Raw genomic sequence first — 18,481 nt, 5'->3', positions numbered from 1 at the left:
AAAAATATAAAAGAAAAATAAACATTAAAAGCGCGCGAATTGTAGAAAAGTATTTTGTATTAATTTAATATATTGTTAAATATAGAAAAATATTAGTTGAAAATAGGTTTAATCAGTGTTTAAGTATTCTGTCATATCGCAAATCAAAACAAAAATCTCCGCGAGAAGTTGGCCGTGTGACAGCAACACCAACACCAACACTATTCAGTGAGCAATACGTACGTATTTATACACATGTAGGTCAATGAAAAAAATGGCTTAGCAGATCGTATGTGCCGTGGCAAGAAATAATTTTTAATTTAAATGGCCTTCAGTGATTTATGTCACATAAGTAATGCGTATAAAGCCGTCGAAAATGAAACAGATCAGGTAAGTGATGGTGTGTTCAGTAAGCGACCTATTGGTGGGTGTTTTACATGTCCAAATTCAGCTGTCAATCTGACCCAAAATCCGGGAAAATGTAATGGTCTTGTTTCAAAATGTTATATGTAATGTATGTTTTGGTCATAAAGGCAAAATAATAGTAAGGGTTTACAAGTGTAACAGATCTTGGGGTTGTGATTGTTGGCTGCGAAACTCGTCGCAATTTTAGTCTTGAGGTGAAAGATGACAAGTAAAGAATGCACACAATATTTTTAGAATTATGTAGTTTGTACGTTAGAGGACAAAATTACAGGGCACTGCCAATAAACCAACAGATATTACGGGATCTTACTCAACAAGTTTGTATATACTTGTTTGAGATTAGTATCAGATTCTTATAAGAGCTTATATCTACTTGTCTTGTGTAGTACTTTCCACATTTTTGGCAATTCTTCCTTGATTTGTCTGTGAAATTGAGGTACAAACAGATCACATAATCACTGTACTGTGTATATATGAACTCATAGATAACTTTGTTACCTACAATAATATTCACTATTTTCCTGTTGTGATAGTGATCTATAATCAACAATCTATTTGTCTGCATGTATTTTTCTGTAAGTCGATGGAATAAAAATGAAATACCCTCTTTTTTATATACCCATACCTTACCATACCATCTCATTCAAAGTATGCCAAGAGGTATTATATAAGTATGTTTATAATTTATTAATATTAGCAAACTTACCAAAAATAATGATGAGAAATATGTACTGAGGAGGAGAAATAGCTGTAATATAGCAAATTTTTGTAGCATATTGATTTATGTGCTGGTTCCTTAGTACTTAATTTAATAAAAACAATTTAATGAGTAATTTTAACTGGACTAAGAACTGCAATAATATGATGCACAACAAATGCCACAGAAAATATCTAACAGCCATTAGTGTTTGACACATATTTATACGGTCTTCTCAGTGACAGCAGGTGTGGCTCACTCTGCGATTTCGTTGCTTTGCTACAGGTAGCTAAAAGTCCGTCCGTTCGACCCCAATTTTGGGGTTTGCCATAAGCCGCACGTGGCGCTGTCGCCACCTAGCGGCCACATCTGTGCTGATCGTGACAGATGCGTTTTGTTAGAGAGTGAGTCTTCTGTACCTATAGTCCGTATTTTTTAGCATTAGAAAGAACTTCGCAGAAGTAAGCTTGTGGTTCCAAATCCGACACTTATAGCGGTAATAATTTGGAGTAAATTATATGTATTGACCATGCTACATTAGATAATTCAATAATTATTAACAATTAAAGAACCTGACAAAATCTGCACGCTTGCTTCTGTGGAGTTCTTTCTAATGCTAAAAAAAACGAACTATAGTACTATTATTTATTCTGTGGTGAGCCCATGCTACACACTACAAGAGTAGAAGAGAACATGGCAAAATCCTTATGTAGCACTGTTAACAGACAACCCACCTTGTGAACCCACTGACAGTTAACACTTTGACTACCGAGAACCCGCTTGGTAGGCACTTGTAATGTTTGCTCAGATGCTGGACAACCCGCCCAGCGGGTTCTTTTGTACGCAGATATAGACGACCAGTTTCTGGGGTAGTGCACCGTTTTTTGCCCGGTTGCGAAAGTGTTAATGCATTAAAGGACACCATTGTAATTAGAATTCTATGTCCGTGTATCTATAAGCCCTTTTATTCTGAATTAGAGTATTTAGTAAATATATATTATAATTATTATAAATAATATAAATATTTGGGGACACTGTTACACAGATCAACCTTGCCCGAAACTAAGCAAAGCTTGTTGTAAGGGTACTAGGTGACCATATACATACATAATATGTATATAGATAAATTCATACTTATATACATAGAAACATCAACTCAAGAACAAATATCTGTGTTCATCACACAAATTAAAGCCCTTACCGGGATAGCCCAAATCCGAGACCATTGGCTTCATAGGCAGGGTCACTAGGCCAGACTGGTTGTCAACTTATCTCTATTCATTATACTTCTTGGCAAAGCTCTAGATTTTCCATTGTAATCTGTCAATTGGCACATTGGTCCAGTTCAGGCTGCTGTTAAATTTAGTGCATCCAGGATGACTCATGGCACATCCTGTTAGGAATACAGGTATCGACAGTAAATTCTTAGCTGCAATAAATAAATTATTACGTATTACTTTACAGTCGGAGCGCATTATGGAAGAAAACTCAATGGTCCGAGATCTCATCACAAAGATCCTTGATGAGACCGGACCCTCAGAAGGGAGCAGGTAAGTTATCAGATTTGTCATTTCTATTTCTCATATAATACATACTTTTATTATCATCATTTAGACATATTTTGAAATGGTAAAATTCCAGACAAGTGTAAAAGGAGCGGCTGTTTATCTATATATAATATAAAACAAGGGTGACTGTAGTTATGACTTATGGTAAATTAATATAATAAATAATAATATAATATAATATAATAAATATTGAAAGGATGTTATGATAATAATGTCAGGCAATATACAATAATATTTGCTTGTAAACATGTACATATTCTTAATGTTTTATTATATTACATTACAGCTCTATACAACCACAGGAAAAAACGCTAAGTACAGCTACAGGTGCACAATATTCTAAAAATGAGCCTACAACATCTTTTATACCACCCTCATATAACTTCCAAGATCCATTTAACTTCGCTCAAAATGCACAGACTGAACAACATGGCTTCAACTACAACACACAAAATGGGTTTGGAAATGGTTATGTTAACTACCCGGAAGAACAGCTTCTCATGGACCCTGTGGGGGAGCCAGAAGTGTCACAAGAACAGCTGAATTTACTAAGGTTAGCAGCTCAAGAAATTGGCGGTGCACAGTTTACCAGCCCTAACAAATATGATGATAAATACTATAATTTCTTTGAACCAAACCAAAGGAATTCCCTGCCAGAAACAAATATGTACAGTAACAACTTTAGACCAAACAGTCTCAATTTAGATAATAATTTCACAAACATGGACTACGCTCAAAGGTACCCCAATAAATTTGACAATTATGCCAAAGAGCAGAACCCAGAGCCTGCAGACCTACTAGCTTATTTAAACCAGCTAAACATAAACGTCACATTAGACCGCTCACCAGACGTACCAATGGACTTTAAAGGACAAATGGAAAATGGGCACTATCATAATGAGGAATTCAATAAAATGCAAGATGAAAGAAATAAGATGTTGTTCAATAGAAACTTCCAGCAACCACCGAAATTTAACGGAGAAAACAATTTCTACTTAAACGAAATGATGAAGCAGATGGGTGACCGCCCGCCACAGAACTTTGATTTTCAGAACACACCACCAAATTATAAGCCTAATGGGTTTCATCAAAACGATTACATGCAGAGGCAGAACCAGATGATGCCTAGAGAGAATTTTCAGGGCAATATGGATCAGAGGGGAAACTTTGAAGGCCAGAACAATGCACAACAGGCCATGATGAGGCAGCAGGAGCTGGCTCGGCAGATGAATATACTCATGAGGAACCGGCCGCCTCCTAACCAATTAAATGTAGACGTGTCTTTCTTGCACGAAAACACACCTTTTAATCTTGGTAAGTATTCTATTTTTTTTTGAGTTTTATTTATAATTTTGACTGAATTGAAATGACTGGATACAATTGTTTAAAGAAATTGGTTGCTGTAAATTATTCATTTAACTTTTTGTTATGCCATGGCTGTGACTCCAAAGAGTCCAAAGGCAAATTTATTTTATTCCTCCTTCTTATTATGTTACTCCTTGTCTGAATGGCTATGGAGCGAGTAAGTTGGCCTGAGGAATTCTCCTAATTTCATTCATTCTGTTCATTAACCAATATAATGTCATTGAATTTAGCCTAAGACTTTTCAAAAATTTACGTCAACAAAAAAAAATGCCATCTCTAAAAAACAGTGTTTTTGGACAAAATATGATTATAAAAGTTTTTTAGTTGCTACATCAGCACATCACTGTTTTACAAAGTTTATTATAATATTGTCAGGTTTAGGCGCGTTGCTGGGGCCTAGTCCTCCTGTGCCACCCCCAGTGTTGCCATCACCAATGATGGATTTGCCTCTTCTAGCACCATTCTACGCTATGAGGAACATCAGGTTAGTTTATGACTATTTTTAATGACAACTATTAATTATATAAACAGTTTACTGAGCGACGTAAAAACTCGCACGATGGCAGTTTCTTCCGTCACAAATTTCGCGCGACACCATATTTTTGTCCCCTTCTAATTTCTTAGCTTTACTCCTCTCTTAAAGTTGTAGTGCAAATATCACCATCGATCGCGATTATTTCCAGAGGCTGTGCAACATCGTCGGGCATCCTGCACGCGCGGCTGGACGCGTGCTACGAGCAGTGGCGGCAGCTGGAGCGCGAGCGCAAGCGCACCGAGGCGCGCCTGGCGCTGGCCTACCCTGGTCGTGCCGTCTCCTCCTCCAACTCCATCCCTGTGCCGCGCCTGCCGCCCTGCCCCACCAGGGTCGACCGGCTCACGGTCGACATGCTGAGGGAGCATACTAAGGTACGCTGGCCTACCCCGGTCGTGCCGTCTCCTCCTCCAACTCCATCCCTGTGCCGCGCCTGCCGCCCTGCCCTACCAGGGTCGACCGGCTCACGGTCGACATGCTGAGGGAGCATACTAAGGTACGCTGGCCTACCCCGGTCGTGCCGTCTCCTCCTCCAACTCCATCCCCGTGCCGCGCCTACCGCCCTGCTCCACCAGGGTCGACCGGCTCACGGTCGACATGCTGAGGGAGCATACTAAGGTACGCTGGCCTACCCCGGTCGTGCCGTCTCCTCCTCCAACTCCATCCCCGTGCCGCGCCTGCCGCCCTGCCCCACCAGGGTCGACCGGCTCACGGTCGACATGCTGAGGGAGCATACTAAGGTACGCTGGCCTACCCCGGTCGTGCCGTCTCCTCCTCCAACTCCATCCCCGTGCCGCGCCTGCCGCCCTGCCCCACCAGGGTCGACCGGGGGAGCATACTAAGGTACGCTGGCCTACCCCGGTCGTGCCGTCTCCTCCTCCAACTCCATCCCCGTGCCGCGCCTGCCGCTCTGCCCCACCAGGGTCCACCGGCTCACGGTCGACATGCTGAGGGAGCATACTAAGGTACGCTGGCCTACCCCGGTCGTGCCGTCTCCTCCTCCAACCCCATCCCCGTGCCGCGCCTGCCGCCCTGCCCCACCAGGGTCGACCGGCTCACGGTCGACATGCTGAGGGAGCATACTAAGGTACGCTGGCCTACCCCGGTCGTGCCGTCTCCTCCTCCAACTCCATCCCCGTGCCGCGCCTGCCGCCCTGCCCCACCAGGGTCGACCGGCTCACGGTCGACATGCTGAGGGAGCATACTAAGGTACGCTGGCCTACCCCGGTCGTGCCGTCTCCTCCTCCAACTCCATCCCCGTGCCGCGCCTGCCGCCCTGCCCCACCAGGGTCGATCGGCTCACGGTCGACATGCTGAGGGAGCATACTAAGGTACGCTGGCCTACCCCGGCCGCGCCGTCTCCTCCTCCAACTCCATCCCCGTGCCGCGCCTGCCGCCCTGCCCCACCTGAGGGAGCATAGGTACTAAGCCCAATTAGCTCCGAATGAAACCTTAAAAAATTACCTATACATTTTCAGGTACTAACCCTAATGGGTAAGATGGAGACGCTGCGAGCGAGTGTGTGCGTGGCGCAGCACAAGAAGGCCAAGGAGGACGCCAAGATCACGGTGCTGAAGCGCGGCCAGGACCAGCCCGAGCCCTCGCACGTGGACCCCGACTCCTTCCAGCCCGCCTCGTGGAGGGATGACGTCAAGAATCTCTCAGAAATGTTAGTATCCATAATCAATCAATCAATCAATACTTTATTTCTAAGAATGTGGTACATACAATGTTGGATAGTAAAAGGTTCAGCATATTTTGCCGGCATACATCGGCGTAGAAATATTTACATAACTATGTATAATCATATACATAGATCAGGATTATTTTTTTTCTCATAAATGGACGGCAAGGTTGACTTTGCAGGGCCACTAATTGATTTAGTAGCTACTTTTGTTTTGAAATCATGGCGAACAGCGAACGAAAGGTTGGCACGCATCCGCACATGGTCGCAAAGACAAAAACCCCGAAATGTTCAATTACATCGATCGAAAGGAAGGTCTCAAGAACACGAAGCTCAAATAGGCAGTACCATAGCCGTGACGCCTTAAACCTCGCTAAGCAATGTTTCATCCTTTTCAACCGCTACAGTCGTTGAATACCAAAAGCCAGAAAGAACGAGTGCTTTATAAGATAAAACCTTTCTGAGGATATTGTTTTAATGAATGTTGTTTGTCGTACAGCGCGCCGCACAGCGAGGTGGAGAGCGCCATGCTGGCGTGGCGCAGCGCCGTGGCCGCCGTGCAGGCCGCGCGCCGCCGCGAGCTCGCGCAGCCGCGCTACGTCCGCACCGACCGTGAGTACTGCGGCCGTAGTGTGCATGCCCAACACGCACTGCTCACTAACCAATCGCGAGCTCGCCGGACAATCATACGACGGCACAATCGAGGCACTTACGAATCTATAATTCAAACCGACCGTTTTCGGTTTTAGGTTTCCGTATCGCTCTAATGCGCGGTTGGGTCGCGTATAACGTATGCTAGTTTATTTTATGTTCAATACTGCACTTAAGGTTTTGGCTTTATCAGGTCGTCGGCCAAAATAAAATGGTATCGATCGAGTAAAACATATTTGTTTCCAGCTATCCTTCAACTGGCGGAGGCGGTGAAGCAGCTGGGCTGTAGCGCGCGGCGGGCACGCTGCGCCATGTGGTGCGACCTCACGCTCACTGTTGCGCTCGCCCCGGGGCCTGCCACCCCGCCCACCCCCGCCGGCCCCCCCAGCACCGCCAAGGTAAGCCATGTGGTCGACCTCACGCTCACCGTCGCGCTCGCCCCGGGGCCTGCCACCCCGCCCACCCCCGCCGGCCCCCCCAGCACCGCCAAGGTAAGCCATGTGGTCGACCTCACGCTCACCGTCGCGCTCGCCCCGGGGCCTGCCACCCCGCCCACCCCCGCCGGCCCCCCCAGCACCGCCAAGGTAAGCCATGTGGTCGACCTCACGCTCACCGTCGCGCTCGCCCCGGGGCCTGCCACCCCGCCCACCCCCGCCGGCCCCCCCAGCACCGCCAAGGTAAGCCATGTGGTCGACCTCACGCTCACCGTCGCGCTCGCCCCGGGGCCTGCCACCCCCGCCCACCCCCGCCGGCCCCCCCCAGCACCGCCAAGGTAAGCCATGTGGTCGACCTCACGCTCACCGTCGCGCTCGCCCCGGGGCCTGCCACCCCGCCCACCCCCGCCGGCCCCCCCAGCACCGCCAAGGTAAGCCATGTGGTCGACCTCACGCTCACCGTCGCGCTCGCCCCGGGGTCTGCCACCCCGCCCACCCCCGCCGGCCCCCCCAGCACCGCCAAGGTAAGCCATGTGGTCGACCTCACGCTCACCGTCGCGCTCGCCCCGGGGCCTGCCACCCCGCCCACCCCCGCCGGCCCCCCCAGCACCGCCAAGGTAAGCCATGTGGTCGACCTCACGCTCACCGTCGCGCTCGCCCCGGGGTCTGCCACCCCGCCCACCCCCGCCGGCCCCCCCAGCACCGCCAAGGTAAGCCATGTGGTCGACCTCACGCTCACCGTCGCGCTCGCTCCGGGGCGAGCCATGCCAAATATCTCGACGACAATGAATTTTGAAGTAAATAAATCCCATCAAAAACATAAATGTAAAAAAGGAGAGCCAAGTTCAATACAAAAATTATGCTTGGTTGTGAGGTTCGCCGCAAAAAGAATGGAGATCTAAATGAGTGCCAAGTTCTATGCAAAATCCAAATATGTATTTATAGGAACAAAATAACATTATAAACAAGTATTAAACTCTATTTTTTTGCTTTATTGGATACCTATAACAATTGCTGTTATTTAAAAAAATGCGAGATCTTAAAGCAGGTTAGATTTGACTTGGCCAGTTTTCATTACATCAGTCATTTTATAAAGTTATTCAACATATATATTTTGTAATTCTGATAAAAACTGGCCAAGCCAAATCTAACCTACTTTAAGATCTCACATTTTTTTTGACCAATTAATCGGCCTTTGGCATTGAACCTGCGGTGCGGATATATCGGTCATTGGCGTCCAAAAGGTTAAAACCGTCGTTGTTAATATGATAAGATACAAAAAAAAACATTAGAAAACTAAGGGATGAAGATCGAACGTCATTGGGGCATGGCATCCCCTTAATAAAAACATAGGCTTTTTTACCCAACACCTTTATTATCAAATTTACATTTACATTATAAACTGAAAAACACCGTATAGCAGCCAAGTGCATACTTTTCGTTATCTATTTCAAGTTCTGCCATGTATGTATTCTCTGTCTTTATCACCATCATAAAGAACTTCTTATCGATTCCATCTATATCTACTTCATTGATAGGATAAAATCCCTTCTTCAATGAGCATGTTTTTACAAAAGGTATTTCAAAGGCGTTCAATAATACCTTAGAAAGGAAATTACGGCATTTAAGATTTTTCATTTCGATTAGCCACTTGATTTTACTTGAGTGGTTTTTGGTTTTTGTTGTCGCAAGTCCCAGACGGAGGTCCGCGTGTTTGTCATGATCATTAAAGTATTCATACACGGTCGCATTCCCTCTTATTAGCTTTCTCGCTCTTTCATTGTTGTAGTAGGATTCCAATGTCAAGTTGAAAGGGCTGTATGTCGCATAAGGTCGCGTAGGTTCATTACATTGCGTTATGTTTATCAAATTCACAGTTATGCCATTTGATTCGAAGCATATAATTAACAGGGCCACAATTAAAATCATTGGATATTTTATAGTAATCCTGAGAGGTAAAATGATTTAGGCTATATATAGCTGAGTATGCGTAGCTCACTCTCAGAAATAATATCGCCTGATTCAAAATAGATATTACTGATCCATTTTTGATGGAAAATTAAATGATAAATAATGCCTTATGTAGTATAGATAATTGGTCTATTGATGCATATGTGCCGATCGTAATATACAATGCGTAATGTAATTGCGTTTGAATGGTTTAATATTACGCAGTGATTAGTTGACGATTACTTCGGTTATTTTTGTCTTCCCCGACTTCCGTAGAGATTAGGTTAAAATGCTTTTTGAATATGTTTACCATGATAAAAAAAATTTAATGATATTTCGAGTTAAGTGTTTGTTTACTTCATTAAAACAGTAAAAGACTTATTATTAATATGTTTACTATTTTTCCCATACAAGTTATTATTATTAAGTACGGAAATTAACGGATTGAGCCAAAAACTTACTTTATATCTCTATGGTATTTATTAAAATTGCACTCGCCCCTTAAGTTCGAATGATTTATTAAATATTAAGTACCCAATATTAATAATAAAAAAAATCATTATCCTATAAAAGAGGACAACCTGTGCAGTTTAAAATTAATTTTTATTAGGTTTTTTAAGGTTTCTCATTCTGTTGTCAGAATCAGCACCAAAATGAATATATGCATACCAGCACAATAAGGTTGATTTTTCCAAACAAAACGATAACTCCGCCACAAACAGTCCGTATCTTCTAGCCAAGCCAAAAAATGCTCTATCAATACCGGCGATGTCTACTTCCCGTATGGGGTACGTTCCTTTCTTGAGGGTGCAGGTATCCGTAACAGGAATATTGAAAGTGTTGAATATTGTCTTACCAAAACTCCGGCATTGCAGATTGTTCATTTTGAAAATCCACTGGGTTTTGCTAAGTGGGCCACGGTCTGGCTTCACGAAGCCTAAGCGCAAGCTCTCATTTATATTTCCAAGAGACATGTCTTCATTCGCTGTCAAATGTCCGTTTATAAGAGTAATTCCTGTGCTTTCGTTCTTATATGCTTCCAAATCCAATTCAAAAGGATTGTTGGAGACATATGGTGGTTTGGGGTTAATGCATTGGCTTATATTTACTAAAGTAACTAAATATGCCGAAGACGTTTTGAAGTGAATTAGGATAATGAAGTAGATTAAAAATCCCATATTTATGTTGCGTTACTGAGCGACTTGCATCAGTATGGTTACACACTGAATGACTATTATTAGGTATTTGTCTATTATGTTCAATAACATAGCTTGATGCTTAATAAATTGAAGTATAATTATGGAAGCTTCATTGAATGGAAATTCGGCATTTATTACATGTAAACATTAGTCGTGTAGAATTATACAAATAAATCGGCCAAGAGCATGTGGAACCATGCTCAGTCTAGGGTTTCGTAGTAACCATTCTGTCAGAACAGGCCAAACGGGGGCTATTACCAAGTATCATGCAAGTACTTACATTACAAGCATGAGTTAGTACCTTCACAGCGCTTTGTACTTACGTCTTTTTACTAAGTAGAGAAGATATTTTGCAATAGGTAACTCAAAAACGACTATAGTTTAGTTACTAAACAGATCACCTTCGCTATAATTTTCATTGAAAGTATTTATGAATCTTCCGAAAATGTTAACTTTATCTTCTTCTTCCTCGATTCCTCATGACTGAGGGTCGCGACCACATGAGGTCGTTATTTTGTGCACCAAGGCTCTCCATTCTGCACGATTTTCCGCTTTCCTAATAATAGGCGCCTGTGTAGATCCCTGGCAGGCCTTTTTTACAGTGTCCACCCAGCGGGTTGGTGGATGTCCACTACCCCGTCTTCCCTCCACCATGCCAACCATAATGCGCTTTTCAAGGTTGTCCGGCTCCCACGGCCACGGAAGGGTGGCGGCCACGTGTCCAAAGTAATTAAGGATCCGCTGGAGGCAAATGGCTGATAAACGGCACTGGATTTTAAATTCCGTCAGGATTGACGCATTAGTGCGGCGCGCCGTCCAAGGAATACCCAACATCTTGCGCCAACGCCATCTTGCGTTAACTTTATCAGAAAATGGTTTTTGAAGACCCTAATCCGTTTTGAAAGATCTATCCAACAATACCTCACACTGGGAAAAAGCTACAAAAAATAATTCTGTATTCTTTTTATTTTACCGTTCATGATTTATGTAGGTATACATGCCAAGTGACAACAGGTGACTATAGTTAGTTTTTTTAGCTTTAGAAATAAGGTAAACAACCTTGATGTGTTTTTAATTGAAAAACACATCACATTGGCAAATATGTAACAATATTATAAATCTAATACGATAATTTATATTCTTCTGCTTTCATAAGTAATAGTTACTGATTTTTAAAAAGCGTTTTTCAGTTAAAAGACATGTCAAGATCGCTTACCTTCTTTCTAATACTACAAAAACGTACTATAATGATATTGCACTTTTCCGTAAACAAAGTTAATTTGATCGCAGAGCGAGAAGCAGCCGCAGCCTCAGCCGCCGTCGCCGAAGGCGCCCCCTGAAGCCGCGAAAGCCCCAGCACAGAACAACCCCAAACCGGCTGCCTCGGACGTTAAAGATGTGCGTTAACCCTTTGAAACATTCTATACAACGTGATCTTAGCCGAAGCTAAGATCTGCGTATCTGTGTAGGATTTAGAGCTTCGTTCTTCGGAGGACGAGGAACGAAGCTCTAAATCCTACTCGGATACCGGGTTTAAGTTAGAGGGATGACCGTAAAAACAGGTCGACATCGTGACTGATGACATCGTGCGTGAAGCGCCAATAGAATTTCAACCTTAGGAGTCGAATTTATGGTTCATATTCGATTGTACTTTCGGGAAAAGTTACATATCATTAAATGAATCATCAAAGCTGCATAAATTTTAATATATTTGCATTTTTTGGAAAACCCCTGGAAAAGGGATAAAACGCGCGGTTGTTTTAATGCGTTAAGCGTTTTTGACGTACATCATTTTTCATGATGTACGTCAGATAAATAATCTACCAGTTGATCAAACCAATTTATCAGTCAGTAAGAACTGGGAAAACTATCTTATCCTTTTCTTTTGCTCTAGTGTAAGCCAAAGATAGTATGATTCTCTCTATGATTGAAATGACAAAACTTGTTTTTAAACCGCAGCGTGAGAGGCAATTGACTCATTGCACACACGAACGCACAAAAAAAATTTAATCTTCATAGTAATTAGTAAGTAGTAGTAGTAGTATAAGGAAGGAGTATCTTTGTTTATTGCGTGAAACGCGTCCGTTCGACGCAAGCGGTTAGGGTATCCCCACAACTATCAACGCGGAAATCTTCGTCTACGTAATAAGAAGGATATCGGCCGACGCCTTACCAAGCGACGACGTCTTTTTCGCTCTTATTGCATAAACGTAAAACTTTTTTTCTATAGAATATTGCCGATTCTGTTGATAATTGATCCGCGTCAATTGATAGGTGTGGGGATATCCAGTGATTATTCGACTAAATCATACATGAGTAATCCGCTTAAAACAATTCTCACGGGAGTTTCTTACCTTCTTAAAATGGTTACCTATTATTATACTATTAATTTTTTAATAGTATTCATAAAATTCTTGCTACGAACCTAATTATTGCTTTAAATTCGATCGAATGTAAACAACTATGTTTTGGCCTCCAGGAGAAACCCAACGATGTGTCAACAGCGAAAACGGACACGAAGCCCGAAGCGAACAACAACAAGACGAGCACCACCAACAAGCAGGCGGAGAAGGACAAGACCCAGCGCAAAACGCACAACTACAGGCACAAGCTCAACCAGGGCCGCCACGACTTCTACCAGAAAAACCAGAGGTACGACACCCGGTTCATGCAGAACCGACACCCATACTACTTGGCCACCGGCCCTATCAACTAGGCAAACATATATCAACAGTGTATGTCCAGAAACGATATAGTACAACATGTAAGTTAATTGAGAGTTGAACATGTAGTAACCTGTAGAAATTGCCTGCTAAGTATGAAACTAGCAAGCCCGTGTTCGGCTACTCAATGGTAGTATAAAAAATCTCGAAAAATACTATTTACTGTAAAAAGTTGGCAAAGTTTATGAAATGATATCCATCGAGTAGTAAGTATTGGAGTTGTATACAATTTGTTACATATCAGGTCTTAAAACATGTGTAATAATCGTATCAGTGTTGTTTAATTGATTTGCCAACTTTTTATAATAATTAATCACACAACAATCACTTACTTTTTACAGTTTTAATACTCCTTATAACCCCCCTACATGATCTGTATTTTAAAAGTATTACAAATCTGCATTTGTGTAACAAGAAATCTATCTTGCTTTGATGTTACAAAAACAATGACTTTATTGATAATCAATGACTGAAATGACAGATTACATATTAAAATTCAAGTCTACTCGACTACCAGTCCCTACTGGAAGTTATTGATGAATATTCGGGGAATCATTTCATCGACTGCATTTTTTTGTTTATTTGGAAGCTGTTCAGTGCATGTTTGATTTCATGCTATTATAGTTTGCACTCATATCAAACTTACATAGGTAATAAATCTGATACCAACATCTGTTTACGATAAATAGTGCAGTATATGTGCAGTAATATTAGAAGTCTTTTTCGATGGTTTCATGCTGTAACCCGAGTCTATCTATCCTTCAGGGAAATAAGAACGAAATAGGTTGCATGACGAAGAAATCCCATAAAACCCTTATGAGGACACATGATTTTGGAGCAGATATATCACCTCTGACTTTTAGAGTAGAGAGAAAGGGTAGAAAGCCTCCCGATAATCTCAATCTTACAAAGGCAAATATTGGCGAATACTTAATTTAAAAAAAAGCAATATTAACTGCTCAGTTCGGTCATTGACTCAATGCCTGAAGCCACACAAAACATCTGAATTTTATAATATTTACCGCTAATTATCTAATATTAAATTTGCTTAAGCTTGTCCATTTATAAGTAAACGCTATTTTTAAATTTTATGCCACATAAATTACTTTTGATAATGTATACTGTTTGGCTTCGGGAAATCCAGTCATTTAAGAGTAACAAAAGGTTTTATAAAGCATTTCTATCTATGAACCGGAATACCAAAAAAGTACATTTGGAGATAGCCTGTCGCCGTGAAGGCAGGAGCATATCCACCTGAAATTAAGTATTTTAATAACTTTAAGGGCTACTTCAAAAAAGGGCCAGAGGCAATCGAAAATGTATCATATCAACAATAAATTATTAACTTATATATGAGCGAATGCACTTTTATTATGAAATAATGCATTTATAGAACGTGAATTCGCGACACTTACACAGGTATAACTGAGACCACGATTAATTGTTATGAAGTATACTGTTATAAATAGATGTGTGTAGGGTTAGTTTTTAATGCCAGTAACCTACCTTGCATATTTGTAACTAATTCAGTTCGCTGAAGGAATACTTTCTAGCAAGTAGAAATAACGAATTAATCCTGCGCTGAAAAATAACATCGGCAAAACAACAATTGTATGGGTGATGAGCATAATCAAAACAGGTGTAGAAAATAATTTTATTGCTAGTCAGAACACCCATGAAAGTTCGATATCAATATAATAAGGTTCTGTAAAACTAATAACCAGGAGATATTCGTACTGAGATACGATTGTTTAAAAGACGATGGTTAGTCAGCAAAATAGAGTACATTTGCCATTAAGTATTCTGAAGTGAACTTATAACCATGCTTGGCTGGGGATCGAAGTATTATCTCTGTCTATTCTAACGAAGGCGATTGGCTAAAATTAATTCTTGCCAAATTATTCGTTTGGTGTGAGCGAGAATCAAGCCAACTGATATAACTCTAAAACGATATTCTAAATACATCGATACATAGATTATAAATACCTAGTAATTATATTTCAATACATCTACACAGTTTGAGGCATACTCCTTTAAGTTGTTACCTAATAGGTTCGTGATAGTTTCTCGATTACAATATTTGATCGTTTTACTATTTTAAGCGATAATCGATTTCGATAGCTTAGTTTAAGGCAAGAAAGGCATCTAATTTCTCGGTTTGTAAGAATATTTTTGAGCACAAAACTCTAGTCATCCAAGGGTAACAGGAATTGAGTAAACTTGATAAGATCAGAGTATTGATAGACTTGTAAAGTGTGAGGTCATCCCCATTCACAGAGACTGATAGACCATTAACCAAATAAAAGGCATTTCCAAACGTTTTCGCTCACACCAACGCAGAAAGAGAAGTATAATAAAATGTGATGTTTCTACTTTGATAACTAGTTGACACTATTTTAATATATCACGTTTCGTGCAAATAAACAAAATATATGAAGTTGTAAACTGTTAGAGTGTAAGTGTACCAATTTATATTTATTTAATGTATTTGATTTATACGGTGTGTAGTATTAGGCTTAGTACGGCAGGGTATGGAGTTATACCCTAAGTAGTTTGAAATAGTTTGGGACCGCTTCTTTAGATGGGTCGGCTAGTTTTCGTCAATTGTTAATTTTAACTTGTTCTGTGACGATCGTTCGCGAATGTTATCGCGATGTGTTACAGTGCTATTTCGTATTGTGTTCTTAGAAATTTCTTACCGCCAAAATGAAGTAAGATGAATATAGTTAGTTCCTCACTTTAGCTTAGTTAAATTTTTGTAGTCAATTTGCTCTGAAAATCTTACGTAATTATAAAAGGGTTAGACGAAATATCTGTACCTACTGTAAGCATATTCTGAAAAACGTTAACGCTTTAATTATTATTTTTAATATATAACAAAAGTATATAACCTACAAACGGTGCACAAATACTGCCATAAAACGGCAGAATCAAACCAAAATATTCGTAGTGTTATTAAACATCTTCCATCTTTTGTTCATATTAGTTTAGGTGTTAGTTATTATTGTGGATGAAGTTATAGATATAGCCGAGTTGTGTAGGACAGACCGAAAAGCGGAGAGCTAATTTTCAAAAAGTCGCGGACTTTGAAAAAATTCGTTGAGCTATATCAAGCCAAATTAAAAATTAAACGCAAACGCGTCTGTTTAGACACTTATTAATATTAAAATATTATTTTGTTTAATAACTCGATCTAAAATCGACTAACGCTCATAAAATGAATTGATGAAATGGCTATAAGTTAATTAAGTATTAATTAGAGGTAGTGCCTTTTCTAAAAGAGTGTGCATGCATTTGATAAGCCCCTATGTAATGTACAAAATTAAGACATTGAATTTGTTTTAGATTTTATTTTGCTTTTATTAAATGTTTAACCGTTGCATTTCATTTCGGACGAGTCAAAAAGGGTCGATTCGTAATGTTAGATGAATTAAAATATAGTTTTATGTGTGTTAGAGAATTTATCAAAGTATAAAATTAATGCGAATTTGGAACTAACAGGGAACTGCCATTTAAATAGTGGGCTATAATCTAAACGTCCTACATTAACATGCTTGGTAAATAAAATCGTCGACAATTTTGACGCAAAATACGACAGTCAGAACCTAATAGTTTATTATTATATTTTTGGCAAAAGTCTTGTAATAGTTTTTGTTAAACTACTTAAATATTCTCCTGTATCATTCTATCGGTTGGTTTGAAAGTTATAAGAAGCGTTTGTTTAAAATAAACCAATTTTAAACCAAATTAAAATAAGTAATGAAAGATAATCTTTCATAATAATATTGCAATCTTATGAGTAGAGCCGAAGCACCTAGAGTTAGACCTAGAAAAGTCTGCAGAAATTTTGATAGCCCACATAGTGCAAGTGTTATTTGTACGTCATAATTTCATAGAAGTTTAACGTTTAAAATAACACTTGCACTGCGTGGGCTATCAAAATCGCTGCAGACTTTTCTTGGTCTAACTCTAACAACTTTCGGACCAACCCTCGTAAATTGGTTACCAGTTCAAAATATAAAAAGCTATTTATATATATAATAAGAGTTTACGAATTCTAGAAAATCGTTCCCATTTAACATTCACAGATTATAGCTGTTTGAAAAAATGTGATTTAGGCATGTTTATGTAAAATAAATGTGGAGTCATGAAAACAAAAATACTTTCCATTCAGAAATATTCGCCCGCGAAGGTCAATTTATTTTACCTTATTGTCTACATATATTGGCCATGTCGTTTTCTGTGCCAAAATTGTTTTGTCAGTAGATAATTAAACCCCATAATAAAATTGGCAGTTCTTTTCAACTCTATAGGCACGCAATCTCTTCCAATTCGTTTAAATTATAAAAATAAAATTAGTACAATCAATATCGCACTTAGCGTAATTTAATAATAGTAGTTAGTAATTCAACATTAGCACAATACATTTAGTTTCCAAACTAAATAATAGGTATTGGCTTTGTTTGAGACGGTTCCTAGGTAGTACGATGTGTTTATCATGTATTAAGCTATATATTACAAACGCCACGGTATCCCTTATACACGATTATAGATATGTAATTTGTTGGAAACTCTTCTAGTAGAAGAGCCGGCCGCAAATTTTCTAACCGACTTGATACCACGATGAAATGCACAATGGTTTCCCATAAAAATGATGCTAAGTCCGAATTCGATAGTCTGCCACGGCGGAACTTGCCGAAAGTACGAAAAAGAAGGCCACTTCCGGTGCCAAAAAAGGGGGTTGATTTAACCCATCTGATACCGAAATAATAGTTATGGCAGCAGTTAGAAATTTACATGTAGACCCATAAAAGTGAAGTCTGCCAGTATTTTTTTTGCCGGAAGTGCTTGGCAGACGCTCTCAAAGGTGGCCACCGGGACCCCTAATTTAACCCATCTGATACCACCATGAAACCAATTCCAGTCGGTAGGTATGAACCCTCATGTCAGGAATATATAAGTCTGCCAGGGCTTTTCCTGCCGAAACACCTTGGCAGACGAGATTATGTGAGCAAGGTAACCATCGGTTACCGTACACTAACCCATCTGATACCACCATGAAACCAATTCCAGTCGGTAGATATGAACCCCCATTTTAGGAATATATAAGTCTGCCATGGTTTTTCCTGCCGAAACACCTTGGCAGACGAGATTATAAGCAAGATGACCATAGGTTACCGTACACTAACCCATCTGATACCACGATGAAACCAATTCCAGTCGGTAGGTATGGACCATCATTTCAGGAATATATAAGTCTGCCAGGGCTTTTC

General features: G+C 40.6%; 1 protein-coding gene across 1 annotated transcript; it reads left to right on the top strand.

The window, feature by feature from the left end:
• Positions 1 to 224: 224 nt before the first annotated feature.
• LOC134672724 (uncharacterized) lies at positions 225 to 17,594 on the top strand. The gene is made up of 11 exons (XM_063530674.1): positions 225 to 369; positions 2,567 to 2,652; positions 2,957 to 3,984; positions 4,411 to 4,519; positions 4,719 to 4,941; positions 6,046 to 6,236; positions 6,751 to 6,863; positions 7,149 to 7,674; positions 7,758 to 8,133; positions 11,776 to 11,883; positions 12,965 to 17,594. Exons 1-11 carry the CDS (start codon positions 304 to 306, stop codon positions 13,199 to 13,201), a joined length of 3,063 nt encoding a protein of 1,020 aa, XP_063386744.1. The 5' UTR covers positions 225 to 303; the 3' UTR covers positions 13,202 to 17,594.
• Positions 17,595 to 18,481: the final 887 nt, after the last annotated feature.

Source organism: Cydia fagiglandana, chromosome 2 (genome assembly GCF_963556715.1).
Source record: "Cydia fagiglandana chromosome 2, ilCydFagi1.1, whole genome shotgun sequence".
Taxonomy (NCBI): domain Eukaryota; kingdom Metazoa; phylum Arthropoda; class Insecta; order Lepidoptera; family Tortricidae; genus Cydia; species Cydia fagiglandana.
This window is presented reverse-complemented; position numbering and strand designations above follow the sequence as displayed.